Raw genomic sequence first — 27624 nt, forward strand, 5'->3', positions numbered from 1 at the left:
ATATCAGTATTCCTCTCTATTCTTAATAACGCTTTCTTGGGCGTATTTTGTGCTCTGATGTAGTGGAAAAGTTTCCTGCTGTTTTCCTCCATTTCTTCTAGCATAGCATCAACTGTCTTTTCTTTCTTCTGCAGCATGTTGGTGTTTCGTTTTGTTGTCTGTAGCTCGTAAGATCGTTTACTTTTTTGTTGTAACCCTCTGCAACCATGTATTCTGGTATGTGTCTCGTACTTTTTGTCAAATCACGCTTTACTTTGTTGGACTTTTCCTCCCCCAGTACACTGTTTGCTGCGTTTATTTTTGCTGCGTTTATTATTGCTTCTTTTATATTTCTCCAATTTTCTTCAATATAACTGCGACAGATTCTCTCGTAGTTTGTCTTGGTACCCTCTACGGATTGCACGATTTGTTTTTAATTGCACTAATATTCTACTCTTTCCTACATATTCTGGCTCTTATTATTTTCATCTTCATCTTTGCAAATAATGGAAATGGTCTGAGCCTGCATTTGCTCCTCTATGAGACTTCGCATCCTGCACAATATGTGTCCATATTCTCGATATAAGTATTTGAACGTTTATTTGCTGCATTCCGATCTGTGCGTTGAAGTCTGATATCGTTCTTGGGTATCTTCTTGCATATCCCTTCTTGTTTTACATAAAATTCCTCTTTGACTTCGTGGTTAGCTTCCTCGGATGGCGCGTAGACATTTAGAACAGTTATTTTCGCCTGCTAATTTTTTAATCGATTAAAAGTTTCGACGATTTCCATTTTAATCCACAACTAGAAACATTCTTCACTTTTTTATTTATTTCTTTTTTCATTCTGTTTCTGATCGTTTCATATTTCCCATACATAATTTATGATCGCTACAATTCGAGTTGAAATTCTGCCTAGGTACGTCTAATATATTGTCATCCGTTTCACTATTTTAGGTTCATTTTTTCATTTCTCTTTCCGCAAGTATGTTTCCATTGTTACTTTCCTATTATACGTACTACTCTTAACGTTCTCTAATTATTTCAGTAACGTTTTTTACTGCATGAAATTGTGCATTATAGTGTGTTGTTTCCATAATTTTCCCTAATTGCTCGTTATATTTCTAAAAGGGGTTGCAAGTTACCTGAATAATTATCATTAAATTACTCCCTCACCAATTGAAATAATTCAGAAAAATGGCAAAAAGAGTCAGTTCTATTCCTTTAAAAAATATAAAAATAGAACGTTCCATTTATCATGTTTTTATTCTCGATGCTGTAAAACTTTTATTTCAAACACACTATTATTGAAACGTTTTAATTAGGAGAGCGAACACGTGCAAATTAAAAATGAGTATCACCATAATTTTTCTGTTAATTGCCTTTTGTTGAAATAAAGGATTATAGACATTTTATGCTAGTGTACATAGAAATTTTACAATTATTATCACAGCGGTTGCGGTAACATATTCACAATTTAATGGTTTTACTGCTGGAAATCTATTAAATCTATTTGGATGGTTATAGGTTAATAATTGTATTTCATGCAGTTTATTATAATATTTCATACGATATCTTACAAATTAATATCTTAAGAGTTATCGTAAAAACTCAATTAACGCGAAAACAAATTCAGATGCGTCTTAAATCGATGAGGCGGGTCTTCCACTCTCTAACGTTCCTCAGCCTAAATATTTGCTTTCTCCTGATTCCCCGCTTACCATCTATCCTACCCTCGTCTTCTGCGATTATTTCCCTGATTTTTTTCAACATAGTTGGTAAACAAATGTTGGTGTACCATTCAGAATTGACCGTTGTACATTGTTCTAATCGAACAGCAGTTATTCTGAAAAAACATGCGACCATTTGCTTCGAAGTGCTTCGAGAGCGAACAACTTTTGTTGAATTTGGCTGGTGTTGAAAGACCCATTCAGTCATTGCCTAGTTTCGGGTTCATATGCATAGATCCATGAGTTTTGGCCTGTCACGATCTTATAGAAGTTTTTTGAAGCGCCGCGATTGAATCTTTTCAGCATTTCTTTGCACCAATCGACACGAGCTTTTTTTAAGCGATTGTCAAATATAAGTTGAATAAATTGATACTTTGTGCCTCCGAGTATGTGATCCAAATAAGCTGTTTTCTCATTTTTATATCAAGTAAAATTCCTCTGTCTTTTAACATTCTTTTCAATATCAGTTCATTGGTTACTTAGCCAGTCCAAGGTACTCCTAGCATTAGATGATAGGTCTACATTTCAAATGCTTCAAATTTATTAATCTCTGAATTTTTAAGCCTCCATGTTTCCTTGCCATAAAGCAACACCGACCATATCTCTATTGACGAGAATATTCATAAATTTTAAATAATAATTGAGGACCAATTCACTTCTCACTTTGACCTCTCTCATTTTCCCAGTCCTCGTCCAATCAACTTCCGAGGTAGCGTATTACCCGCTCCAATGCATCATCTACCAAGAGTTGCACATCTGTATAAGGCACTTTACGTCTTCCGATTTATCTTCAATCCAACACAGTTTATTCGGTCGATCATGAGCTGCGTCTGCTATTAAAACTGAGTCTTTTGCTTATCTAATATTGTTTATTTTCACTCCTCTATCTTAATTTATTAAAGATGGCTTCAGGGTAGAAATTAAATAAAAGTGGAGATCCTAGTCTGATTCCTCTTCTAATTGCTATGTCATCTGTTTTTAATTTATGTTTTGACACTTGATCAATTTGGGGCCAGTACAAATTTTGAATACATCTTATATTTCATTCATCTTCATCCGTTGTATTTAATACTTTGATTAATTTTTGATGTTGAACCTTTTCAAATGCCTTTTCGTAATAAAAAAAAGAGAGAAATACATCCTTCTGTACGTATCGGCAGTTCTAGACAAGCACAAGAGCATCGAATAGAGCTTTTATTATCCCCATTCCACTCCTAAAACCGAATTGTTGAGTATCTCTGATTTTGGCTTCGTATTTTTCTGTATATTCCATTATGTAGGATTTCAAAAAGATTTTTAATGCATTAGACTGATTAGTTGCTATTCACTGCATTTATTTGCTTTTTATTTCTTGAGCAGTAGAATGAAAGTGGATTTTAGCCAGTCTAAGGGAAATTTGCTCTATAAATATATTTTTTAGAAAAGAAATATTATCGTCGTTAATTAATTTAATAATTTCGGACGGTAGTTCATCAGGTCCTACTGCTTTTTTATCCTTTGACTGTTGTACTGCTTTTCGAATTTCTTCTTTTGTTATCGGTGGGCCAGTCAGTGTTGTTTCTTCTTTCATCGTCCCGAAAAGGGTATGCAATATAATCTTCCCAAATTTTGACAAACACTGGAAGAAATTTTGGTTTGTTAATTTCAGATACAACAAGACCAAAACGAGAATATGAAGTTGATGGAAGAGATTATCATTTTGTTGCATCTAGAGAACAAATGGAGAGGGACATTCAAAACCACCTATTTATCGAAGCTGGACAATACAATGATAATTTGTATGGGACTTCTGTTGCTTCTGTACGAGAAGTTGCTGACAAGGTAAGTTTTATTAGTAGTAATAATATTCTAATTAAACCTGATTTGTTATTTTATATCATTACCCAGGTTGTTGAAATCTTATGTTCCTTCTCTGAAGTTTTTAGAACTCAGCTTGTCTGTTAAGCAAATTGCAAATCAGATCTAATTTGTGTATGCTCCATTTGTACATTATTTCAATGTGCAATTTCCATTTTAGTAAAAAATATTACATATTTGGGAGTTGTGTTCTACAAAAGCAGATATTAATAGAAATATGTTAACTCAGGGTAGCCATTAATATGAAAACCAATGGGATCCAAACAAGTGCTAATAAAATTGTTATCTATGTTCGTAAAACCAAGAGATTAAATAGAGGAAGAAAAAAATGTTAACGAGTATTTTACTAAAGAAAAAACGAGGAGGATATGGAATGAGAATGAGTTGAAAAAACTGAGAACAAACACTATTTATTAAAATAAGCTAAATTTTAATCTTACTTACATTAAAATGATCCTGGCGACAAAATTAATTACATTACGCGGGATCGTTAAAACGACCTACACTTTCAAACCATTTTTGTTGTATATTCGAATTACATGTCATCATAAAAAACTCCAGGCGTTTCAATCGTAGCATTTTTACATCCTGGCACAAAACACGATTTATATACCATTTTTCAGACCAATCAAAGTTTAATAATAACGCTTATTTTAGAATAACCGAGAGAATGACTGTCGTATTTACTTTATATCATAATATGTTTATTTTATACCTATAACGTCACGCAATATAACGGCCTTACTGAAATGTTTAAACTACCTACAAAATTTTTGTTCGATAATTTTTTTCTCAATAAATATTGATCAAAGAATTAAATATAAAAAAATATACTAAAAGTTGTATATAAACTATCCAAAACTATTAACTAACTTCAATAACAATATTAATTTCATTGCATAGGTCAACATACACACAACTACTTTATAGACTGGGCTGTATAAGCCCAAACGAATATTGAATTACATTGCCACATAGTACATTATTGAATCAAATAAATACAAAGGAATTACTTTCATAAGTATTCAACGTGATTTTTAGAAGCATATGAGGGTATTAATATGATTGGTACCTCAAAAAATAATCCTAAAAGAGGACGTGTTACCATTTGGGCATTGATTTTCAGCAAACGACCGATCAGAGTATTGAGCTAGATGCTCCTCATGTTGATGTTACTTGCAACTCGGATCTTACTGAAGAACTCACCAACTTCTATATCTACCAAAATCAAAATTTTAATTTCCACAAAAATTATGTTGAGGATCTATATTTTGGAATTGTGAATATTATAAAATGTCTCCTTTTTGGCCGTCTAAGCTAGCTAGGTTAGAACGAAATTAAATATTGTGACAAGATCTCAGCACAATGTCCGAAACGTTCTTATCACAAAAGATAAATTTTTAATATTTTCAGCAATTTTAACATGTTTATGTATATGAATAAAATATTGTTTATTCAATTTAGGGCAAGCACTGCATTCTGGATGTTAGCGGCAACGCGATAAAGAGGCTACAGGTGGCGCAATTGTACCCGATTGCTATTTTTGTTAAGCCGAAGTCAGTTGAATCTATAATGTAAGTAAATTTGTATAAAACTAATAAATAAAAAATTAACTAAGCTACTACTACAGTAATATACTGCTAGATACTATATTTTATTTATTTAACATTAATTTCAAATCTCTCAACGTAAGTTGACAATTTCCGATGTTTGATTGTAAAAAATATTTTGCTCACTGATTTTATATTATTCGAGGGTTGCTACTTAAGTTTTGAGATACAAAAATAAAAACAAATATTATTTAGAATTGAATATGGCTTTAGTGCTTTTTAAAATATTCTCCATTGGGATCAATACATGTGTTTGAAACAATTGTCCAAGCATTTCTTCCATTCCGATTGAGGTGCCTCCAAAACATGTATTCTGAACGCTCAACTGCTTCTTCGGGTGTAGAAAAACGTTGGACAATTTGTTTTTGATTTGCGGGAATAAGACGACATCATTGGGTGCTAAATAAAGACTGTACGGCGAATGAAATATCATTTCGATGTTTTGACTGTTCAAAAACGTTTTTGTTTGAACTGATGTGGTGATGGAGAATGATTCGTCTGCTGCGATTCTTTCCCTGAATTTTTTTAACTCTTCTGGTAAACAAATGTTGGTGTACCGTTCAGAATTGACCGTTCTGCATTGCTATCGAGACGAGCTTTTTTTGAGCGATTGTCAAATTATACATAAACAAATCTTTTTGACAGCCAAATGTTTACGCAACATTGAATGTATGCGAGTGAAACTCTTGCTCAAGTATGCCTCAATCACACGGTATGTCACATGACGATCTTGCAATATCAGTTTACGCTTAGCATCGTTGTTTTCTGACACAACGATTGAAATCGAAAAACTAGCGAAACATAGTAGCTAGAGATGGTGTTTCATCACCAAAAGTCGAAGCCAGTTGATCGTCCCACTGCTGTTAGGCTAATCCACGTCATAGAAAATCATCGCACAAAAATGTTTACGATTTAACTCCATTTTTTGACCAAAATGAATGTTTAAATTATCTATAAACAACTCAAATAGCACTCGTCAGACAACAAGTTCTGAGTACGTTCGCCATTAAAAATGTCAAATTTTATGATGGCAATGTCAGATTTGACATATTCACAACAGTGTTGCCATATCTCAAAACTTACATAGCAACCCTCGTATAAATGTATTGATACGTTTAGGTGAACATGATAGGTGAATCAACGCTCTAAATATTATGACACGTTGAAGAAAAAATATTGTTCCACTAAAGATAGTTAGTGTCATAATATGATTTTTTTGAAATATGAATATTTTTTAAATACCAGATGGATGGAAAAACATGAACCATTCATTTTTTTATCACAAATAAAATAGAATACCCTGTATGGTAGCAACCCGAGAAACTTTCAGAGGATTGTCTTAATTTAGAGTAGTATTAAACTTCAAATCGTTGCTGTATACAGAAATTTGCTCCTTTTTTTTCAAATAAAAATTTTAAAAAGTTGTTGTGGTTCAATTAACTCTTAACCTTTGGCTTGTTCTTGATTTTGTTTATATTATTTCCTACTTTTATTTGTATACGACAAAATATTTATTAATTGGCCCTACGAACTAGGGTCCTAGTTGCAAAATGCATAATTTTCTATTGTAGTTTATAAAGCTCTTAAATATTTCGTGTACCTATGTCATCTTGCCACACTCATTATTTTCCTTACTGGTTGTTCAATACGAAGCAAATCCTCATTTCCTCCCCCGTTATCCTCATTTTTCTCAATTCCATAGTAATTTATTTTCATATAACTTTTTATCTGATCAAATTACAATAACAAGAACAAAATTCTTTTCCAATTTTCTTAAATCGAAGTAAAAAACTTTTGAATAAAATTTGCCGCCTCTTGAAATATGTTGTCCTAGGCTATAATCTACTCGGCCTACTAATAAATCCACCACTGATGAAACGTTTTTTTAGTTGAGTTTTCTTGCTAAATACATTTTTATTTTTGTAGGGAGATGAATAAAAGGATGACAGAAGAACAAGCTAAGAAAACTTTCGAGCGGGCAATCAAAATGGAGCAAGAATTTGGCGAATACTTCACAGGTAAACTTACTAAAATTAGTTAATACCCTTGTAGGCTCGAACAAACAAGATTCGTGGAGGTCTTCCTCTCCATCTAACATACAAAAAGAAAGTTCTACAAAATGTGTTTTGTAGCGTTGTGATATCCTCTAAAACACTGATAAAAAATACTGAATACACTGTTACACCACCACTACACCAACACTGTAACTGAGGCGCGTTTCAATAAACGAGTAAAGTTTACCTTCAGTCTCTGAAGACGATAACTTAGTTATCGAAACGCGCGCCATACAGTGTAATTGTGAGTGTTAGTATGAACAGTGTGTTCATTATGAATATCGCCAACGGTTCCAGAAATTCCAACTTAACTGACAAAGAAGTTTAAAATCATAATATTTGTATAAACAACTAGGTGAATTTCTTTGGAAGTGCCCAAATAGTGTAAAAATACGTTTTCAAATACCTAAATTTTCAAAATTTGCCACACCTCCCAGGATTAAATTGGAATTTCTGGAACCGTTGGGGATATTCATACTGAACACGCTGTTTACACTACCACTACACCAACTCTCAAAATTACACCGTCTGACGCGCGTTTCGATAACAAGTTATTGTCTTCAAAGACTAAAGAAACTCGTTTTTACCTTCAGTCTCTGAAGACGTTAAGAGGATAGAGAGCCCCAAGTCATCCTAGTCCGAGCCTATACTTTCTTACATTTCATTACAATAAAAACACTAAAAACACTAATAGTTTTAAATTTTTTCACAGCCGTTGTACAAGGTGATACTCCCGAAGACATTTATAACCAAGTGAAGGATGTAATCAAAGAACAATCGGGACCAAACATTTGGGTACCCGCCAAAGAGAAACTGTGACCTTTGGCCCCCCCAATTTGGATGTTTCCATCTCGTCCCCATCGGCTACACTAAAAAACAACCCTTTTACCAATATCCAATACCCCTCTCCCTAAATTCGTAAAAAATAATTTTCATGGTATTTTTAAGGTAGCCAAAACTGTGTACTACTTTTTTGTTAAAATATCTAACGTTAATATAGATTTGACGAATTTTTAGTACTTAGTTTGGGTTAATCCTAAATATATATCGTTGTTTTATGATTGAGAGACACTTAGAGCACTTTTGACAATTATAAGATGTGCGGTGCCTGTAAACTGCGTGCTTGCGATAAAAACAGCTCAGTTTTACTCATTTGTTTGTTATCTCGAAGAATTTGGCAGATGAATATCTGAAAAATTTATTTATCTTTAGAACCGTAACATATTTACCATAACATTATTAAATATTTATTCACTTAAAATGCCTAAACCAGTTATGATATTATTTTGATAACAATTGTGAAAGACTTTCTTTGGTTATTTCTAATATTCCGTTCTATATTTTTACAGAGTGCTATGTGCAAACAGATGCTTTAGCCCCCTTTTTCTTTATATATCTTTTTATTTTTTTACTATTGTTGATTCTGTTATTTTTTTTATCATTGAGTTCATTCAAATAGGAATTATTTTTTTTATACATTCACAGAAAAAATGTGAACATAAAAAAATATCTTTATTGCCTAAGAGATGATCAAATTACATACACGGGGTAGGCACAGTGGGTCCAAATTTCAAAAAACTTGACAAAACTGAATTGTTCAAGTTATCGATCTGAAATCCCTCATTCGGTTGATTTTTGAGGTCGCTGATTACGAATTCTATGTCAACTTCACAAAAACTTACCCCCTAACAACCACCCATTTTCCCATACTTCATGAAGTTATCACTTCTAAGGTTTTCGGGGCTGTTGGCTACGATTTTGATGTCAAATTTACAAAAACTCACCCACTTCACCCGCTAATAGCCTAATTCTAGCCCATACAGCAGGACCTCTTCAATCCAAACTCCAAAAATTTTGCCCCCTATATATCCAATATTACTTTTAGTCTGCGTTTGTTCTTCATTCAGACTTTCATCTGAATCAGCAAATCCCTGGTAGTTTTATTCTTCCACGTTGATGCATTTTTCAGAACCATGACAATTTTTCTATTGTCCATAACGACTAAAAAAATTTTCAGATTCGTACTTTTTTCGTTTTTTTGCATTTTCTAAAAAAATTTTATATTGTATATTTTTTTTCATACCTTCAGAAAGTAGACATTTCAACGAACAAAACACCTACCAACTTTTTAGAAAAATCGTGAGATTTTTCGATAGAAAATTAGGATGCTTTTTGGATATTAAGTCAAAATAGGGTGAAATAATAAATATTTCAATCATCAGAAAAATTACAGTGTGTTTAGAACAAGGAATGGTAAATTTTCAATTTGGTGAAAAAAGACTTTCTAAAAGATATAAATAAAAAACCAAAAAAATGGTTTTATCAATTTTTCACATAAATTTTGAGGTTATGTGATAAAAGTGTAACAAGATTAGTTGTAGATCTTTTGATTACCTTCAACTTATAGTTTTGGTGAAAATCAAAAAAAGCCATATTTTACCATTAAAAACACACACTAATAAGTTTCATCCTATTATTTTTTTTTTGTTTCAAAAATTATCGACTATTTCGGTTATGAGGTAATATATTTTTCAGATATTGATTCTATCGAATTCTTCTGGATTTTGTTATTGACAAATATACAAATAAATATTTAGGGTAATATTCTTAGTAGAAATTACGGTTGAACCAAGATACATTGTGAATCATCCTCAAAATCATAATAAAAAATCGCAATATGAGAACTAATTTTTATTCACTTGTATCTTATAGCAATCACTCAATTTAAGCTTGTATAGATGTTTTCCGAGCCCCAAAAATAATTATTATTTGCACTTACAGTATTCTGAGTGTTTCTTCCAAGAGTTCCTAGAACTGAAATATATTTATACTGAATAGATTACAGACACAATAATTATTTATATTGCAAGGTAGTTGTGGCCCTTTCACTTTATGGGAATCGCCCTGAAAGAGAAAACAAGTATCGATTTCGATTAAAAAAATTTCTGAACAACAGAGTTGTAAAAAGGATTTAATGTGCATAAATAATGTGGTTACAATTATAAAAATAAATTGGTATTGCTCATTTTCTTTTAGAAGAAACATTCTGATACTGGATTTTATATAAGGATCATATTTTTTTGATTTCATCAAGTTATTTGCGACATATGTAATAGGCGTTACATCGACATTTTATTGTAATTATTTTTTGTTCAGTTTCACATTTAGAAACTGTATTTTGCTCAGTGAAGGAAAAACTCTAATTATCACTCAATACTATCACAGATACAGCCAAAGATTTGAATCCGATGACGAATTATTAGGAAAAATGAGTTACTTGGTTAAATTTGTCGTAATAAATTTATTATCTACAAAAATCTTAGTGCATGAGTAGGGAAAAATTAATTCGAATTTAAGATAGTCTAGAAAGCAGGAATGAAGAAACTACAAGGAAAAAACAACAGACAGTTGGAAATTATAGAACTGTTCTGACAAAAAAAGTGAAGGATGTCATTTCAGCTACAATATTTAATTTTGAAAATTCTAAATCTCACAGTCATGTATTTTCACAATCTAAATTTTTGGCAGTCATGATTGCAGGAATGAAAAAACTACAAGTAAAAGATAACAGACATTTGGAGATTATAGAGCATATAGGGCAAAAGAAGTACAGGATGATATTTTAGCTAAAATATTAAATTTTCAAAATTCTAAATCTCACAGTCATGTATTTTCACAAGCTAAATTATTGGCAGTCATGATTGCAGGAATGAAGAAACTACAAGGAAAAGACAACAGACAGTTGGAGATTATAGAGCTGCTCTGGCAAAAGAAGTACAGGATGACATTTTAGCTAAAATATTAAATTTTCAAAGTTCTAAATCTCACAGTCATGTATGTTCACAAGATAAATTATTGGCAGTCATGAATGCAAGAATAAAGAACGTACAAACAGTTGGAAGGTGATAAAGCTGCGCTGGAAAAAGAAGTACAGGATGACATTTTAGCTAAAATATTTAATTTTGAGAATTCTAAATCTCACAGTCATGTATTTTGACAAGTTAAAAACTACTCAACATTGGAGTTGATAGAGCTATTATTGCAAAAGACGAACAGGATGAAATTTTCGTCAAATTTTGTTTTATTTGATAAATTTTGATGAAACGCCTGTTTTACATTGTAAAATTGGAAACACAACATTTATAGCATGTATGATGTAGGTGCTATTTTGCCATTTTAAGTGTTCATAACAGACAACAACCTGACAAAAGGTTTTTATTCAGCGTACAATCTGTTTGATATTATTTCTACCGTCCATATCTTTTCCACCCTCAAATCGATCAATACTCTTTCAGGGTGCGAATATTTTGCAGTGTATATCCTATACAAAAACATATAACTTATTATATGGGCATTTTCTTGGACTTTGCCAAATCCTTTGACACTGTTAATCAGCAACAATTATATGGGTGATGTGACAGATCTATTGAAAAAAGAATGAACTACGCGGATTATACAGTCAATTTTTAAAATACACTTCGTAGGAAAAATTGAAGCAAACTGTTTTTTTGTTTTTTGTTTGATTGAACAATATGGCAAAACTGTCAACATATCCTTTACAGGAAAAGTTAAATATCAACATTTGAGACGGTAACACCACGGTAACGAAATTATTAAGGATTTTAATATCCAAAACAATCAATCTGAATGCATTGCGGGTATTATCAATAAAAAAAAGTGTGTTCAGGATATCCCTGCTTTTAACAACAAAGTCATAGGGTGTTTTTATTTTTTCTTTGCCCATAATTGAATAGGTGAGTGAATAAATAAATAATTTATGGAAACTTAATTTAGTTTACATAAAATTTAATACTTTTAAAAAGTGAAAAGAAAAATATGATCCTCTGATGAATTGAAACATTAGTATATTGGTAATTTTTAACAAATTTTAAATATAATTGAGAATATAGTCAAATTTTGAAACATTTATAATATGCAATTGTTATCTGACATAGGTAGTTTTATCAATGTTTTTTGTAGTGTATGTATATTTACATTCTTTCGATGATGCGAATATTATTAATTTGATTGAAAAAGAAAGTAATTGAAAGAGACGGACGATAAATAGAAATAAATCAATTGAAAAAATAATTGTATATACACAACTTTATCTCTGTGTAGTATATTTGACAGGAATCTGTTATTATCCAAAACAAGTTGTCACCTAACTTATTTCAGTTAATAAAAGAAGTTTTACTAAAATTCTTGTTTCCATGTATACGATCCCAAACTTCATTCAATATTTGATAAATACACGAAAACACTCAATATTGAAAATAATATACCAAACACAACGTACACGACCTAATAGAAACAACAACACATAGAATGTCAATACAGCAAACAAAACATAACGCATTGAATACAATATACTAAAAACAATGAGCACATTCTGTTCAATATGTTGAGTGTTGTTGTAGGGTGTGTTAATGTCGTATTAGCTCGTGTACGTTGTATTTGATGTATTGTATTTAATGTGTTGAGCCAAAACACCATTGTGTTCAGTGTTGGTTAGTGTATTGTGCTCAATACGTTAAGTGTTGTTATTTGGTGTATTGTGTTCAATGCGTTGAGTGTTGTTTGGTGTAGCGACATTCTATGTGTTGTTGTTCTATTAGTTCGGGTACGTTGTGTTTAGTATATTGTGTTCAATGCGTTGAGCCAAAACCCCATACAACAACATTCAACAAATTGAGCACAATACACTTAACAACGAAACTCAACGTACACGAACTAATAGAAGAACAATACATAGAATGTCAACACACCAATACAATTTTATGGAAAGGAAATAGGGCATGTTGTCAAATGATCACTCTGGTATCTGGTGAATCCGCTTTATTTGCAATAGCAAATTGTACAATATTGTGATTAGAATTAACATACCTCCAGGATACTTCAAAACAATATTAACAATGTGAGAAAAATCAGAATACATTGTTTTTTGAGTTATGTTATGTAGAACATTACACATTATTAAAATAATAATTGTCGTCAAAATATGCACTATCTATAATTAATATCAAAATGCTAAACATTTTAAAATATCCTGTTTGCATTTATTTAACAAATAACCATTAAAATTCATATTAAAGAGTTTCCAACTGTTATATAAAATAAAAACACATTCAACAATCGCCACGTAATTTCATTTAGTAACATTTAAGAAAAAAGTATATTAATAGAAATATTTTTTTCATATAAAGGTAGTATTTAACAATATTCACTATATAGGCAACTATTTTAATAAAAGAAAATAAGCCATTCAAAATATAACATCTGGCAACAGTGTAAGGAATTTATAAACATTGCCAAGTGTCTATTTATTTATCAAATTTATAATTTCTTATTCTTAGACTATAATCTGGAAAAATAGTGCACCATAATAATAATATATAACTTCATGGCAAAAAAATATATATGTGACTATCAATAGCACTCTTAGGAATGTCATAGATTTGAGGATTAGTAAGTGGTAAAGTCATCTTGCAAAACATTGGATATTTTATTTCTAAATAAATAAAATAAAAACAATTACATTGTTATTAAAATATATAAGCAGTTTAAAATTCAAAAGACAAAACAAAAAAGACCAAGAAAGTAATAAGTTTAGAAATCAAAAGAAAAATGTGTAAAAAATAGTAGGGGAGCTAAAAACTAGGCGGATGGAGGACACTGAAAAGTATTTGAAGAGACAAATATAATAGCATAAGAATGTTTATCCATCCAATGACCAAGATGAAAAACTGGATGAATACCATTCACAAAAATACTTAATTTTATATTCCACAAAATGTTTGAATTAGAAGGATGCATTTTGGTGGATAGTAAGAATTTTATATTTTGCAAGACACTTCCTTAGTTTAAGTATTAAATGCTAAGTCAAAAAATAAAGTGACTAATACGACAAATAATATTATAATATCAATAGTACAAAATTTTATTTATGTATATAATGATTTACTCTTAAATGAAGATATGGAGATAGAAGCTTAGAAGGCCAGTAGTTTTCATCCCTGTATTTTTAGTGCATACAATAAGACAGTCATAATACATAAACCATAAAAACGTATTATTTAAGTGTTCATCTGTTTAGAAATTGAATATTAGTTGACAATAGGATTCATAATACACAGTAAAACACCTCTTCTGGTTCAAGATAGAACTACTTTCCAATTTGAATACCTTCAAAATAAATATCTCAAGTATAATTCAAAGAGGTACATCAGGTACAAATTCCAGGTCCCTTATTATTAGTAATTATGTATTACATCTGTCTAATTGGTGTTTGAATCTATATAAATACGAATTAATGTATAAAATCTGACCAACTAATAAAAATTAATGGCAATAATTGTGAAATGAATGGGAATGTACAAGGTTGAACTAAATTGTACTGATTAAATTTCTCTACAAGAAGAAGTGATCAATTATTTCTATAATTATTTCTCAAGTATATCTATCATATACTTGGGAACCGTTCATTTAATATAGTTTTTTTTCAATTTTTGATATTATCTAAAACTTTTTTGACATTTGTTTTTCCACCTTGAAAAATTGATTGAATTCTTGTATTTATTGAAATTGTATTCCTTTATAATTATTATAAAAACCGTTTAGTTTATAACTTTTTGGTCTATCATAGGTGTTTGTTCTGAATTTAACTTTTTTATGATAGAAATCTAATAATAAAGAAAAGAGTTTGTCATTAATGATAAAATGTCTACTAGTCAATGATTTATTATTAATATACAATTATTTAATTATGAATGTGGTGCCGTATGGCAACGACCATGAACAAAGGAGAAAAACGAGTAGAGGTGAAAAAAATACAGAGATCAAAACACTGTATGGTCAAGTTGAGATGGGATATGTGGTCAGAGCAAAGACTGCGTTGGATGAGGCATATAGACAGAAAGATAGTTGGGTGAAAAGATCCTTATTAAGAGAAGAAGGAGCGAAAAGGAAGAGGCGTCCACAGAAAAACTGGATAGAAGTATGTAGAGAAGAAAAATATAGAAAAAATAGGAATAGAAAAGTAGAATAGAAGCACCCATAAACAAAAATAAATGGAGGAAAGTAGTAGAGCGATTATCCCAAGCCTTGCGGCTACATGCCCAGGAAGCTATTTTGCATATATAAATGTGGTGCATATATATTTGTGTATTTTGTCTCGTCTGTAAATAAATTTTAGCTACAGTCTTGTATATTCCCAATGATTATGAGTAATGATCCTGTATAACTTATACTAGAACGACAAATTAATTAAGGACAACCGATACAAATTTCCTAGCACTACATTTTTTAAATAACAAAATATTCAACAATTTTTTTTTCACAATGCCGATAAGACATGATAGGTTTTCAAACTTAACGATATTATACACATTAAAGCATGTAAAGTACCAGAATGGTAAAAAAGACTAATGAAATTTAATTCGACCATCCTGTTCAAGACTTCGAATACAGTGTATTTCATTTATCTTAATTTTAATAGAATGAAAATCACAAATCAACCAAATGATATTTTTAAAATAAAACCGAAAGTGATAATAGCGTATTGCACAATTAAAAAATTATTAATTGATTTGTACGCACTGTAAGAACTTTTTTTAATCAACCGAAAATCAAATCGTGAAATTACATATACAAGGCTTCTCAAAAAATTTTCCAACTAACGGTGATTCGGCGACTGAAGAGCGCAGAAGATTTTACAGTTGTCACTTGAATTATGCTCCAAGGATCCTCTCATTCGAGGGTATGTCAAAAAATTTGAGGAAACCGATTTCACACTAAAAACCGAAATCCGGGCGTTCAAGGTCATCAAGAGCTGCAGAATACGTGGAGAGTCGTTTATATAAGTTTGTTCGTGAGAAACCGAATCATCAATTACGAAGGGTGCATGAGAGTTTATTCTGCATCATTAAAATAACCACCATAAAAAGTTTAATTGGTGCAAGAATTGTAACTCTAGAAAGCCAGTTTTAGGATCGAGGTTACAGTAGGTCGTGTAGTTACAGCAAATTAAGAGTGGCATGTGGAAGTGTTAGAGAATTTTATAATATAAGAATGGTAAGACTTCCCTGGCTATAATTAAAGGACATGGTTTTAGCAGAACGCGGCAATCCTACACAATATGTGTTAAATACACTCCAACAACCATGCCAAAGTTACAACATCGCAAAGTTTCAGTACTTCTTGTGAGGTGAGGTTCGCGGGAAAAGTGTAATCTCCTCCAGCTTCTTTATAAAAATTTGTTGATTGAAGTGATAAAAAATAAAGATACAGTCCACAAAAAAGACAACTCCTTTATGTAGTAAAAACCTCTACAATATGTTATTGAAAGGAAACGTTTCCCTGACAAATTGATTTCCATAAACGGGCCCCGACGCAAACCTACAGTCTTTCATTTGTGGGTTTTATCAAATCTCAAGTTTGTAATAATGAACCACAAAATATAAACTTTTTTATTACATCCGTTAATAAAAAAAAAATAGAGTTTTGGTCGAACAAAGTAAAAAGAGGCACACTGAAGGACAAAACAGAAAAAATAAATACACATGAAGACAAACTGAAGAATGTCAGAAAATAGAATGTCATAAAACAATTTATACATTTAGAAAACGAATTACAAAAAAGTTTGAAGAACAATTCAGACAACTATGTCTCAATAACCTCAAAATTTAAAATTACTATAAATAATTTGTTTAAATAAAGAGCAAACTGTATTTGTAATGAATATAAAATAAAAATATAGAGAGATAAATAAAACACACTCAAATTTTGAAAAATACAAGACAGTAAAAATAGTATGGAGTCTAATTTGAATGATACCACAACATGATAATCAAGAAACTATGGCACCACATGATAATATTATTGAGGTACAGTCTAGATTAGACTCAATAGCACCTGAGCAATATTTTCATATTTAATTGATTTAGTTTTTCTATTAAAAATTCTTATTATTTTACAGTAGTAGTCAACTTACCTACAGTTAATCTGGCAATAGGTTAAGATATAACTAATTAATTATGATTATATTACTATTACCATAAAATTATCAAAAAATGTTTTTGGACCAAAACTATCAAAAAATATTTTACTTTTCTAAAAATATTGAAATAAAACTGTATTTAGTGTTTTTAAAACAAAAATTAAAGACTATCGGTAAAATATAATCCAGATGACAAAAGAAAGAAGGCACTGACCAATTTTATTATACGGAAATGATTAAAATTACTTAGTTCATAACAGATCTATTGACTTGAAAAATTGTTCAAACTTGGAAATAATATGTTGAAAATATCTGGCAAAAGACACTACAAAATAGATTTCTTTCTACCTTTTCCGGTGTTCGATTAGGTTTTCGGTCTTCCAGTCTCTCATATACCTATTTTATTTACTCTCATTTTCATTCCACCATTTTTCTTGATTCTGTTAAAAATTTTCCCTTTTCTCCAGTTTCTCTAATCTCTCTCCATTTATACAATACGTGTATACCAATTCAGCCATTTTTTGTTTTATCTGTCCTGTTATATATTTCCGTTTTGTTTATTTTCTAGTGCCTTTTTTCTTTATCTTATCCCGTTTAGTGATTCCTGCTATTTATCAGAATGAAAACAATTACCACATAGTAGATCTTCAGAAACCTAAAATATAACATTGGGAACCTCTCACGTGGAAAGCGGCTTCAGAGTAAAAGTCTGTTTTAACATTGTAAACAATATAAAACACAAAGACAATTAAATTTGATTTGAGTAAAATGCAAAATTTAAAAACCGATCATAAAATAACAAATAAAATACTTTTCTTAGAAAGATTAACATTTAAAACCACACCAAGTAGATATAACATTCAGGATAATTTATTTCAAATTAAAAATACAGGATAAATTAATTCAAAACTTTATCGATTACACGACTCAACAAAAACATATCGTTCTTTGTTCTAAAGTTCATATTATGATTTTTCGGTCAATTATACACAAAAACGAAAAGAAAATACAATTTTTTGATATAAAGTTAGCTTTTTGATAATTATAGAAATAATAAAAGTTTTTTTATAAATTTCAATTAGTTATAATACATTTAAAAATACTGTGAGATCAGAGTAGGGTGTCTCCAGACGGCACTTGGGTGATAAACAACGATCAGATGTCTTGTACATGTCTAGAAAATGTTAAAATGTCATCGCGATAGGATAAATATGATGCTGATGCATTTCGTTTTATATTTGGTCAATTTATTAAAGTTGAAGACATAAAATATGAACCAAAGACATCTCATGTTCTCTGAGAAGCCGACGAAGCATATTTTGACTGTCCTATTCAGAATCAAGATTTTGACTGTCCTATTCAGAATCAAGACAAGCCATGGGCTCCATACATTGCTTGTAGTTATTGTAAAAGATGTTTGAAAGGTGAGCAATTTTTAATTTATCAGCAAATCTTATAGACGTATTAATTTTAATTTCCCTATTTAAGGTTGGTATCGAGGTGATAAAAAGTGAGAAAAATTTGCAATACCAAGAATATGGCGAGAACCGTTCTAACAGAAGTAATTCTAACAAGGAATTTTTACCTACACTGAAACCATCAAAACACTATCTTATAACTAAAGAAGATTTTAACGACTTGATGAGTATGGTGTAGAATCCATACAAACTGCCGAAGATTTTTAGTGAAAGACAAAATGGAAGTATATGTGCAGCATCCTTATGCAATCAAAATGTACAACACGTACATGGAAGGTGTAGACCAAATGGATAACAATATATGAGAGGCAAAAAATGGTTTATTTTTTATGGTATATTTTAGTTCAGCTTTAACAAAAAACACTATTTTAATTTTTGAAACATCTCAGGAATTGTTTATAATTCTGGGCATTAATGTGTTAATTTGAATCCAATTTTGTAAAGTCAGAGCGAAAAAGTTTTCATATTTTGCAAAAAAAATCGCAATAATAAGTAATATTAAAGAATTAAAAAAAAATGACAAAGGAAAGAAAAACGAATTGGAAATTTTATAGAGGAAATAGAAATGGAAACGTTGAGAGTGGAGCATTGGTAAGGATATACTTCTAAAAAAATGGAATCATAGTCATAGTGAGAACAAGCAATAAGAGTGGTGGTAGGAAAGTTTATTTTTCAAAGAGAAAGAATACCAATGATTTTTGAGTAGATTTTCAATTTGTTTCTACTATTGGAAATCAGAATTAGTAAACCAAAATTATTTAATGTAATTTTTTATAAAAATGTATATTTTTTGACATTTTGGTCGATAGAACAAGATTGATAATCAATAATCAAACATCAAATGTATAATTAAAAACTCAGTCAATAAAACTAATCTGTTAGTCAATTATTCAAAAATGTAAAGTATCAAATCGTAGTTTTAAATTTAAAATCAAGATATCTAAAATTAATTTGTAGGTGGATAATTTTTTGTATTGTATTTTTCAAAAAAAAATTAATCCACTACTGCTATTTTTAATCTTCAACAAAGCTGATTTAAAACTCCTGGAATATAACGCTTAGCCCTTTAGATCTCCATCATTTGTACCAATTATACAGCTTAATAATGGACAAAATTAATGGAAAAATATAGAGTTTTGCCTTTTCCTATATTATATTTGCAGCGCTCAACACGTAATGTTCTAAAATATTTTTCTTAGTTGGCACACACAACTTATTTAGCACTAGTTGAAAAATATATTGCGACTTATCACCTGGGGGAACTGGTTAATACTAGATTTGAAATTTTCTTTTCACTCTCATTAGACCCACAGTTATGTCGTCACGGGTTGAAAGTATCTTATACCATTGATCTGAAAAATATAAAAAAAATATTGATTATTTATTATTATTAAAAATATTATTATTTATAAACATTTTATGGAAATTCTATATTTAAGGGAAAAATTCTCCCAAGACCTTAAAGTATGTCATTTCTGAGTTCATTCTGAGCACGTCCATGTATATCTATATAGGGCGCATGCCTCCTTCATATTTTTTTCCGATTAAAACTTCGTATTTCAATTTTTTATAGTGTAGGATCCTATGCTTTCATTTCTTCAGCTCATTGTTCCCATCGCTCTATTGGGTACGAAACTTAGTCTTTTTGGTATTCCTCCGAAACTTATTCGCCAGGTATGGATGACGTTACCTGAGACCAAGATCAAAGTGAAGATAGCGGGGGAGACCTCACGAGAATTTCAAATAGGACAAGGTCTCAGACAAGAAGACGCCCTGTCGTGTATTCTCTTCAACCTGACTCTGAAACACTCCAGCCTGTTGATACAAGTCAAGAGGGCCAGACTCAGATGGCTAGGTTACTTGGAGAGTGTGCCTGAGGAACGGGGGTAAAAAGAACCGGCAGAATCCATATTACCGACGATTGGCTGGGCGACCGCGCAAACGATGGCTGGATGATGTTGAAGTGGATCTTCGGGACTTAGGTGTGAGGGGGTGGACATGCAGAGCGTTGGACCAATATATTTGACGAGGCCAAGGCTCTTTGAAGGCTGTAGTGCCAGTGGAAGTAGTGGTGGTACTTCAAAACAAAAACGGAATGCTGCAGCCGTTTAGTCAAAAAATGTCCAATGCAGCTATTTGCGCTAGCTTCGTACTATCAATATACCAGAAAAATGCATTTCAATTTTGCAGAAGCTCCTTATTGACCCATGATAGGAGGTCGTTAATTACCACCTTGAATGGGATATATGTGACCATGTTGTTATGCAATTGGCCCATTGGTTTGTCACTGATTTTTAGCTTGCTTGCCATGTCAGATTTCCTGCCTTGAATTTTTCTACCTACAGCCTGTGGGATCCGTTAAATGCCTTTTTTCCACTATAAGATGAGGAAGCGGCATGATTAGCTGCGCATATGATACTTAGACAGATCAGTCGTTGAGTTTTGTTCAGTTGTCTACCGCAAAACAACATTCCATTCAGCCAGCACTAGATTGATGTGTATTTATAGTATAATACAATATAGGAATGGTTCATTGAAAATATTTGTTTGTAAATTTTGTTTTGTTTCCATGAGCAATTTACTGAGAATATTCAATGAGAAAAATTCAAGTCAACAATGTATTATAGTTCAATTTAAAAAGTCTTGTGGAACTTTTAAGACGCAAAAATTTCTGAGCTACCCAAATACCTTGACTGCAACATTTGAAGGCAGATGATTTTCCATGTATTGAAATTTTTCATCATGTTTAAAATTTTACGGAATTCATTTCCAAACTATAAATTTTAAGATAAAAATATTGATATTCTAGTTCTACTTACAGTCATGTCATGTTCTGTAATAAATGCTGGAATTTCTAATTGATCTGGGGACATAACAGCATATAGGTACTCCACTCCTGGTAAACTGTTTACTTTTTGTTTTATTGCCGGTGCCATGAATGTTGTGAACCACCAGGTCATCATCTTAAAAAGTATTTATATTTCAATTATTGCACAATAAAATTCATATTAATAACTTGCAAATGTTCAAGTTTTTCTTCACTTTGAAAGAATTTCTAATAAAATAAATCAACTGTATATTATAGACGGAGAGAGCTCGTAAACCGCTAGATGAAAGTTCATCACAAAACGGTATTTCTGGCTATTCGTTCTGGACGCAAATGAAAATGGCAGCCTATTTTACACGACGAGAAACATACCGTAAACACTGGTACGGTACAGGCGTGAAAATTTTCTCATACTACTATAGGAACGTCAACTTAGCGCGGTGCATTAGTGTTAGAAATGTATGTGGTTGGAAAACCCCCGCCAGAAGCGACTCAATTTTCCGAAAAATCCATACCGAAAAACCGACAAGGTAAAAGCGTAACACTTTTTTCTATTTTTTCGGAGACCTTAAGTAAGAGCGGTGCAGTAATAACAGCTATCGGGCTGGTCGGAAGGGATCAAAAGCCCAACTAGCGCTCTTGAGGCCCTTCTATAACTTCCACCCCTGGATCTTGTGATACAATTCGAAGCCATGAGAACAGCCTACAAGCTGAACATCCACAAAGAACTGCGGGCTGGATCAATTCGCCATGCGAAAATCTGGACGCAGGCCACAGGTGAATGCCCAATCATTTCTAAGGGCAGCGACCAACTGACGCCTTCGACCGTTGATAATAAGAGTTTGGAGGCGCACATCACTGATCGTGAGCAGTGGTAATGGTGCCGTCTTCCAAGCCAAGGTATTCGCTGTGATGGAATGTAGACGTGCAATACACAATCGACACCACAGAAACGCAGTAATTTCGATCTGCACAAACAGCAGAGCGGCCCTACAAGCTATAACGGCTGCAAAGGTAAGCTCTAAGTTAGTGCTGGAGTGTAAGAGAGTCCTTCAAAATATGGTGAGTGATGGCTGCAAGATCCAGCTCGTTTGGGTACCCGGTCACTCGGGAAACAAAGGCAACGACGAAGCGGACTGGGATCGGCGAACTCACCAATGGACCCAGAACCCATTCTTGGTGTGGCCAAAAGCGCTGTCATCACGTCTCTCAACAGTCTTCTCGCAAGGCGGGCTAGGCAGAGATGGATGGAGGCACCTGGCATGGAACAAGCGAAGGCTCATATAGATGGACCCCGTTAATCTCTCACCAAACAACTGCTCCAGATAAATAAGCGCGAAATCATACTAGTAAATGGACTTCTAACCGTACGCTGCCATCTAAGACGTCACCTTCACACCAGGAGCATCATGGATGATCCGAAGTGCCGCTGGTGCATGGAGGAGGACGAATCTGCAGACCACGTTATCACACGGGCGCGGTTTAAACACCTGGGCAAACCCCACAACCTGTCAACATCAAAGGGTTTAAGCCAAAGCGCCTGATCGGCTTCTCAAAGGACATCGACCTTTGGTATCTTGAAGTGGGACACGACGGGCCTATCTGAAGGCTTGTGTGCTCAACGGCCGCCCACACCTATGAACTATGAATGCTTCATCATTTTATTACTCTCTCATTGAAAAAATAGACTATAGGTGAGGTTCACTTTAGCTTAGGTTAGATTATCTTACGTGGCACATAACTCGGGAAAAATACATTTTTATAGTTTTCATAATCAAGGAGGAGGAATGTTGTTTTCCGCTATTTATAAATCAGTTCAAAACGCCAAAAAGCCGGACCGGAAATCAACCAATCCGTTTATAGGATGTAATATAAAGTGGTAGAGCTATTCCTTGTTTATACTGGCGAGAGGAACCAATCAAATGAAATTTTCTAGAAACGTTATATGTATATTAAAAGTACAACATACCTTTGTCCAAAACGTTGGATGAATTATATAGAAGGCTTTGAGGTTCTTCTTGTACTTATATGGTAAAATGTTATAAACTTCTTTCAACCACGTGAACGATGGATAGTTATTACTTGATGTTAACGTATGGAAATACGCTATAACGTAATCTCCTTTGACTATAGGGTCAAGAAGAGTTATTAGATACAACAATGCCTGAAAGAAAACAAATAATATTGAGTGTAAAAGTTCTAGAAAGTTTTCTTTCTTCCTTTGTACATTCCTTAATAATTATAACTAATAATTTAATTAGTGTGAAATTTAAAATATCGCACTCCTATTTCAATAGTGCAACATCCATAAAAATTTTCCGTTCAATGTATACTTTAAGATGATGTTTACATGATTTAATAGTTCCATATAATATGTACTAACAGATTCCGCGTGAGGCGCCAAGTGTCACTATTACAATGAGTTACTCGCGACTATATGCACCATGAATAGTGTCGTAATTCACACTGATTTTTTTAATATAAAGAATCTTCAGACGCAGATCGGCAACAGCTTTGACGCACATAAATTTTATCCTGTCGTGAGAAACAAGAAGGAAAAACCCTTTCCCTTTCAATTGAAAAACCTCCTACGAGAGTGAAGATTTCCAAGAGAAAGAAGAAGAAAAAATTACTCTAATTTGGTTCTAATACCGACCTCCACAACTAAGTCAAAGATTGACGCAAACTAAAAGAAATTATCTTTATTTGAAGTCAATGTGATTCCTTCATCATACCTATCAATTTATCAGGCTATGCTAGATTTAAAAAAATTTTAATTTAAAACCTTCGCTCCATGTTGCACAATATTATTTTATTTTTTTGATGTTATTTTTTCTCTCTGTCTTTCTCTCTCGTTCTCTGTAAATTTTCCATTTTACATCACTAATCAGTAAAGATACATATCTTCAAATTGTATGTGCACCGAATTTGGTACGTCCAAGTACCGAATTAACTGATCCAAAAAACATTTCATTTAAAATCAATTTTGTTATGGCTTTTCTGTAAAATTACAAGCTCACAAGATAATTCCGCCATTGAGAGCAGTGAAAGTTAAATTTTCTTCACCCAATACAACACCTAAGATACAGCCCTTAGATCAAGGAATAATAAAAAAACTTCAAATCCGCTTACAAAATAGAAGTTGCTAGGAAACTGATAACAAATATGGAACAACAGTCAGCTTTGTCTATTAATGTATTACATGCAATTAAGATGATAGACAAGGCTTGGAGAAGTGTATCTAAAACTACAATATCAAATTGAACCGAAAATGAGTGTTGAAGCTGATTGGAATAAACTTGGAATCATAGAAATGTAATTTGAAGATTATGTGACATGTGTTAAAGGTCTAGCTACTACTGGAACACTAACTAATGCTGAAATCATCGATATAGTTAATCAGAATATGGATGATGATGACGTTAATGAAAATGACGTTGATCATACTGATCCAGCAAGTTTTGAACCACCCATAACAATTGAAGAAGCCAGAACTGCAATCAACACACTACGAACTTTTTATGAAATATGTGACGATGACGATATCGAAGAACATGGATTTTTTTAGCGTACACTAATATGTAATTTGTTTTAATATGTAAAAAATATATGCATATTATAAAAATTAAGTTGAAATGTTGTTTAAACTTGACTCCACAAATCGAAAAATATACTTAGAAATCGCGCCTTTGTAAGTCAAAATTTCAGCAGTTAAATCATATGTATCTGAAAGTGTACTAATGAGAGAAAGCATATTTTCTGAACTTTATAATATTCTGTATAGTGTAGCAGCTATAGCAGACGGTGTCGGTTTCCGAAAATCGAAACATGTAGTAAGAAAATTATCAATCAAAAACAAAAAATCTAAAAGAATAATTAACAAATTTTAAGCAAATTATATCTAATGTGGCCTCTCGCGTCAAAATGACATATTGCATTAAAACAATAAGGTTTGTAAGCAATTCTTGTGGAACGTCATCAAATTCTTCCTTAAGGGTAATTCGCAGATCATGAAGGTTAACAGGTAAAGCAGTTGGTTGGAGAGTAATGTGTCTTTGAAGTTTCTTCCAGAGGTGGTGAATGGGATTGATATTAGGACTAAGAGGTGACCAAATTATCGTTAAATAACAATTTCTTCCTAGTCGTGCCACGTGCGGTCTCACATTGTCGTGCAATAAACGAAACCTTTTCTGATAAAATGAGAGTAGGTAACAACAACTCTTTGGACAATATCTTCTATGTACTGATGTCCATTTGAGGCGTAATTTTCAATCGAAATTGTACTGAACGAGCTTTCCTTGAAAGTCCCGCCCACACTAGAACATAACCTCCATTGTAACTTTGGAATTTTTCAAATTGTACAAATCAATTTCTTGTCTCCAAACTACCTCTTTATTGTCAAGTGATTGTAGGCAATATCGCAACTCATCCGTGAAAACTCCCGAATCTATTATGTCGAGGCGCATCTTAAAGACGTGCTCAAGAATGTCTTGGAAGTAGTTGAGGCCATGTGGTAGGTATCCTTGAAGACAAGTTTCGTTCTTTATATCTTCGTTAGATAATGTTTACTTCAATCCTACGCACTGTTTGTTGAAGATGTTGATTATGAACAACAATAAAGTGGTCGTCAATTGCAGTTCTTTTTCTTCCAGAACCAACTCGCCTAATGAAATTTCGAGTTATTAAATACCATATATGCAAGCAACTTCCAGTACAGATTAAGGCGTTATTTGAGAAAACAGTTGATAACGAACGATTTTTGATAACTTTCCCGTCATTTTTATCATAGTTTGAGGGAGAAAAAAATGTATAATCACTGAAGAAATAAAAATGGATCGACACTGAATACTGAATTAAAGCCCGGATTCGAAATTTCTAAACTTGTAGTATTAATTTGAGTCTGTTTCATCATATTTTGGAGTCTAGAAGTCATGGTGTAGACATTGAGATTTCTCTTTTCGGAAAGAGAAAACGTTATCTTCTTGCTCTATCTTCTCAATAATTACATTTTTTTTTAATATTTAGATATTTCTCACCTTATCTAAATTGATTTGATTGAAGGGAAACCATTTTCCTATAAAAACAACAACGGGTCTGCCGAGTCTGTCCACACCGCTTTGATAAAGACATCCAATTCCAGATACTTCTGTCAAGTCTTCTGTTTTGGCACGTCTCAAAAGTCGTTCATATCTGAAAAGAAAAAAAAGTTGTGACAAAACATCAAGGAAAAACAAAATTGTTGTTTTTATTTAATTCCGAGCATTTTCATATTTATTCATCTAATCTATCCTAACCTTCTTTGGACTTCCACAAATAATTCAAGACCAAAATTAGCCCAATCTGTCCAGCCGTTATCCAGTTTTAGCGACATTAACGAACAATATTCATTTTTATATAGAGAATATTACATGAAAAATAACCAGTATTTCTTAAGGATGTCTAAAAACACAAAAAATCGTACAAGCCGTTTTAGAGGTAATTGAGGCGTTCCATACATAAAACTCACTCTGTATATAGATTTCAAAAGTTAGATAAAATATAATGGAAAGAAATGTATCAGCAAATAACAACAAACAATACAATTAATGACACCAAAATAATTAATACAAAAGACATTACAATTAACAATTATTACATTACAATTTATTTCAATTCTTTAATTGAGCTTCCTCCATTTTGACATCGCTTTTTGCGAGCACCGATTCCCTTACTTCCACCGTTCTCACAGGGTACACTGGATTGCGTTTTGGAGGAGCTTTCTTCACTTGCTTTAAAGTATAGTCTAGTGGCACAAGTTCTCCACACAGAAAACAGCGAGTTTGGAGTGAAAAGGGCGGTGAACACGAACGATGTGCTTTTGGTGCTGACTCTTGAGATTTCTTCAAGGTATCATTATTTCATTCACGTACTGTTTCCTACATTATCGTGAACTTCAATTTCAGTGATCCTTTTGAAAAATAAAAAACAATTTTACCATCCTGTCGTTTTTTACTTGCCTCAATGAATGAGTTCAGTCCCCCCTCTTTCATAACAGCAATTCGAGACTGATCACTCGCGACATTTTCGTCTCTCGCATATTTACTACCTGGAGGC

The 27624-nt window shown here is 32.3% G+C and overlaps 2 protein-coding genes across 42 annotated transcripts in view; one reads left to right on the top strand and one right to left on the bottom strand.

The window, feature by feature from the left end:
* Positions 1-12431, top strand: part of LOC130899969 (disks large 1 tumor suppressor protein) — a 1257949-nt gene extending 1245518 nt beyond the window's left edge. For all 41 annotated transcript variants that reach the window (XM_057810209.1, XM_057810221.1, XM_057810210.1 and 38 more), the window contains 4 exons: positions 3357-3529; positions 5030-5139; positions 7102-7193; positions 7942-12431. In XM_057810209.1, coding sequence (XP_057666192.1) covers positions 3357-3529; positions 5030-5139; positions 7102-7193; positions 7942-8048 — 482 coding nt within the window. In that variant the 3' untranslated portion in view covers positions 8049-12431. The remainder of the gene's footprint in view (positions 1-3356; positions 3530-5029; positions 5140-7101; positions 7194-7941) is intronic.
* Positions 12432-15417: 2986 nt separating this feature from the next.
* The window catches only part of LOC130899971 (protein GDAP2 homolog), a 96177-nt gene continuing 83970 nt past the window's right edge, over positions 15418-27624 (bottom strand). The window contains exons 9-12 of the mRNA XM_057810242.1: positions 26568-26721; positions 23501-23695; positions 21524-21667; positions 15418-20056 (exon numbers count right to left, since the gene is read on the bottom strand). Of these exons, the coding sequence (XP_057666225.1) occupies positions 20018-20056; positions 21524-21667; positions 23501-23695; positions 26568-26721 (532 nt within the window). The 3' untranslated portion in view covers positions 15418-20017. The remainder of the gene's footprint in view (positions 20057-21523; positions 21668-23500; positions 23696-26567; positions 26722-27624) is intronic.

This window comes from Diorhabda carinulata, chromosome 12 (genome assembly GCF_026250575.1).
Source record: "Diorhabda carinulata isolate Delta chromosome 12, icDioCari1.1, whole genome shotgun sequence".
Lineage (NCBI taxonomy): Eukaryota > Metazoa > Arthropoda > Insecta > Coleoptera > Chrysomelidae > Diorhabda > Diorhabda carinulata.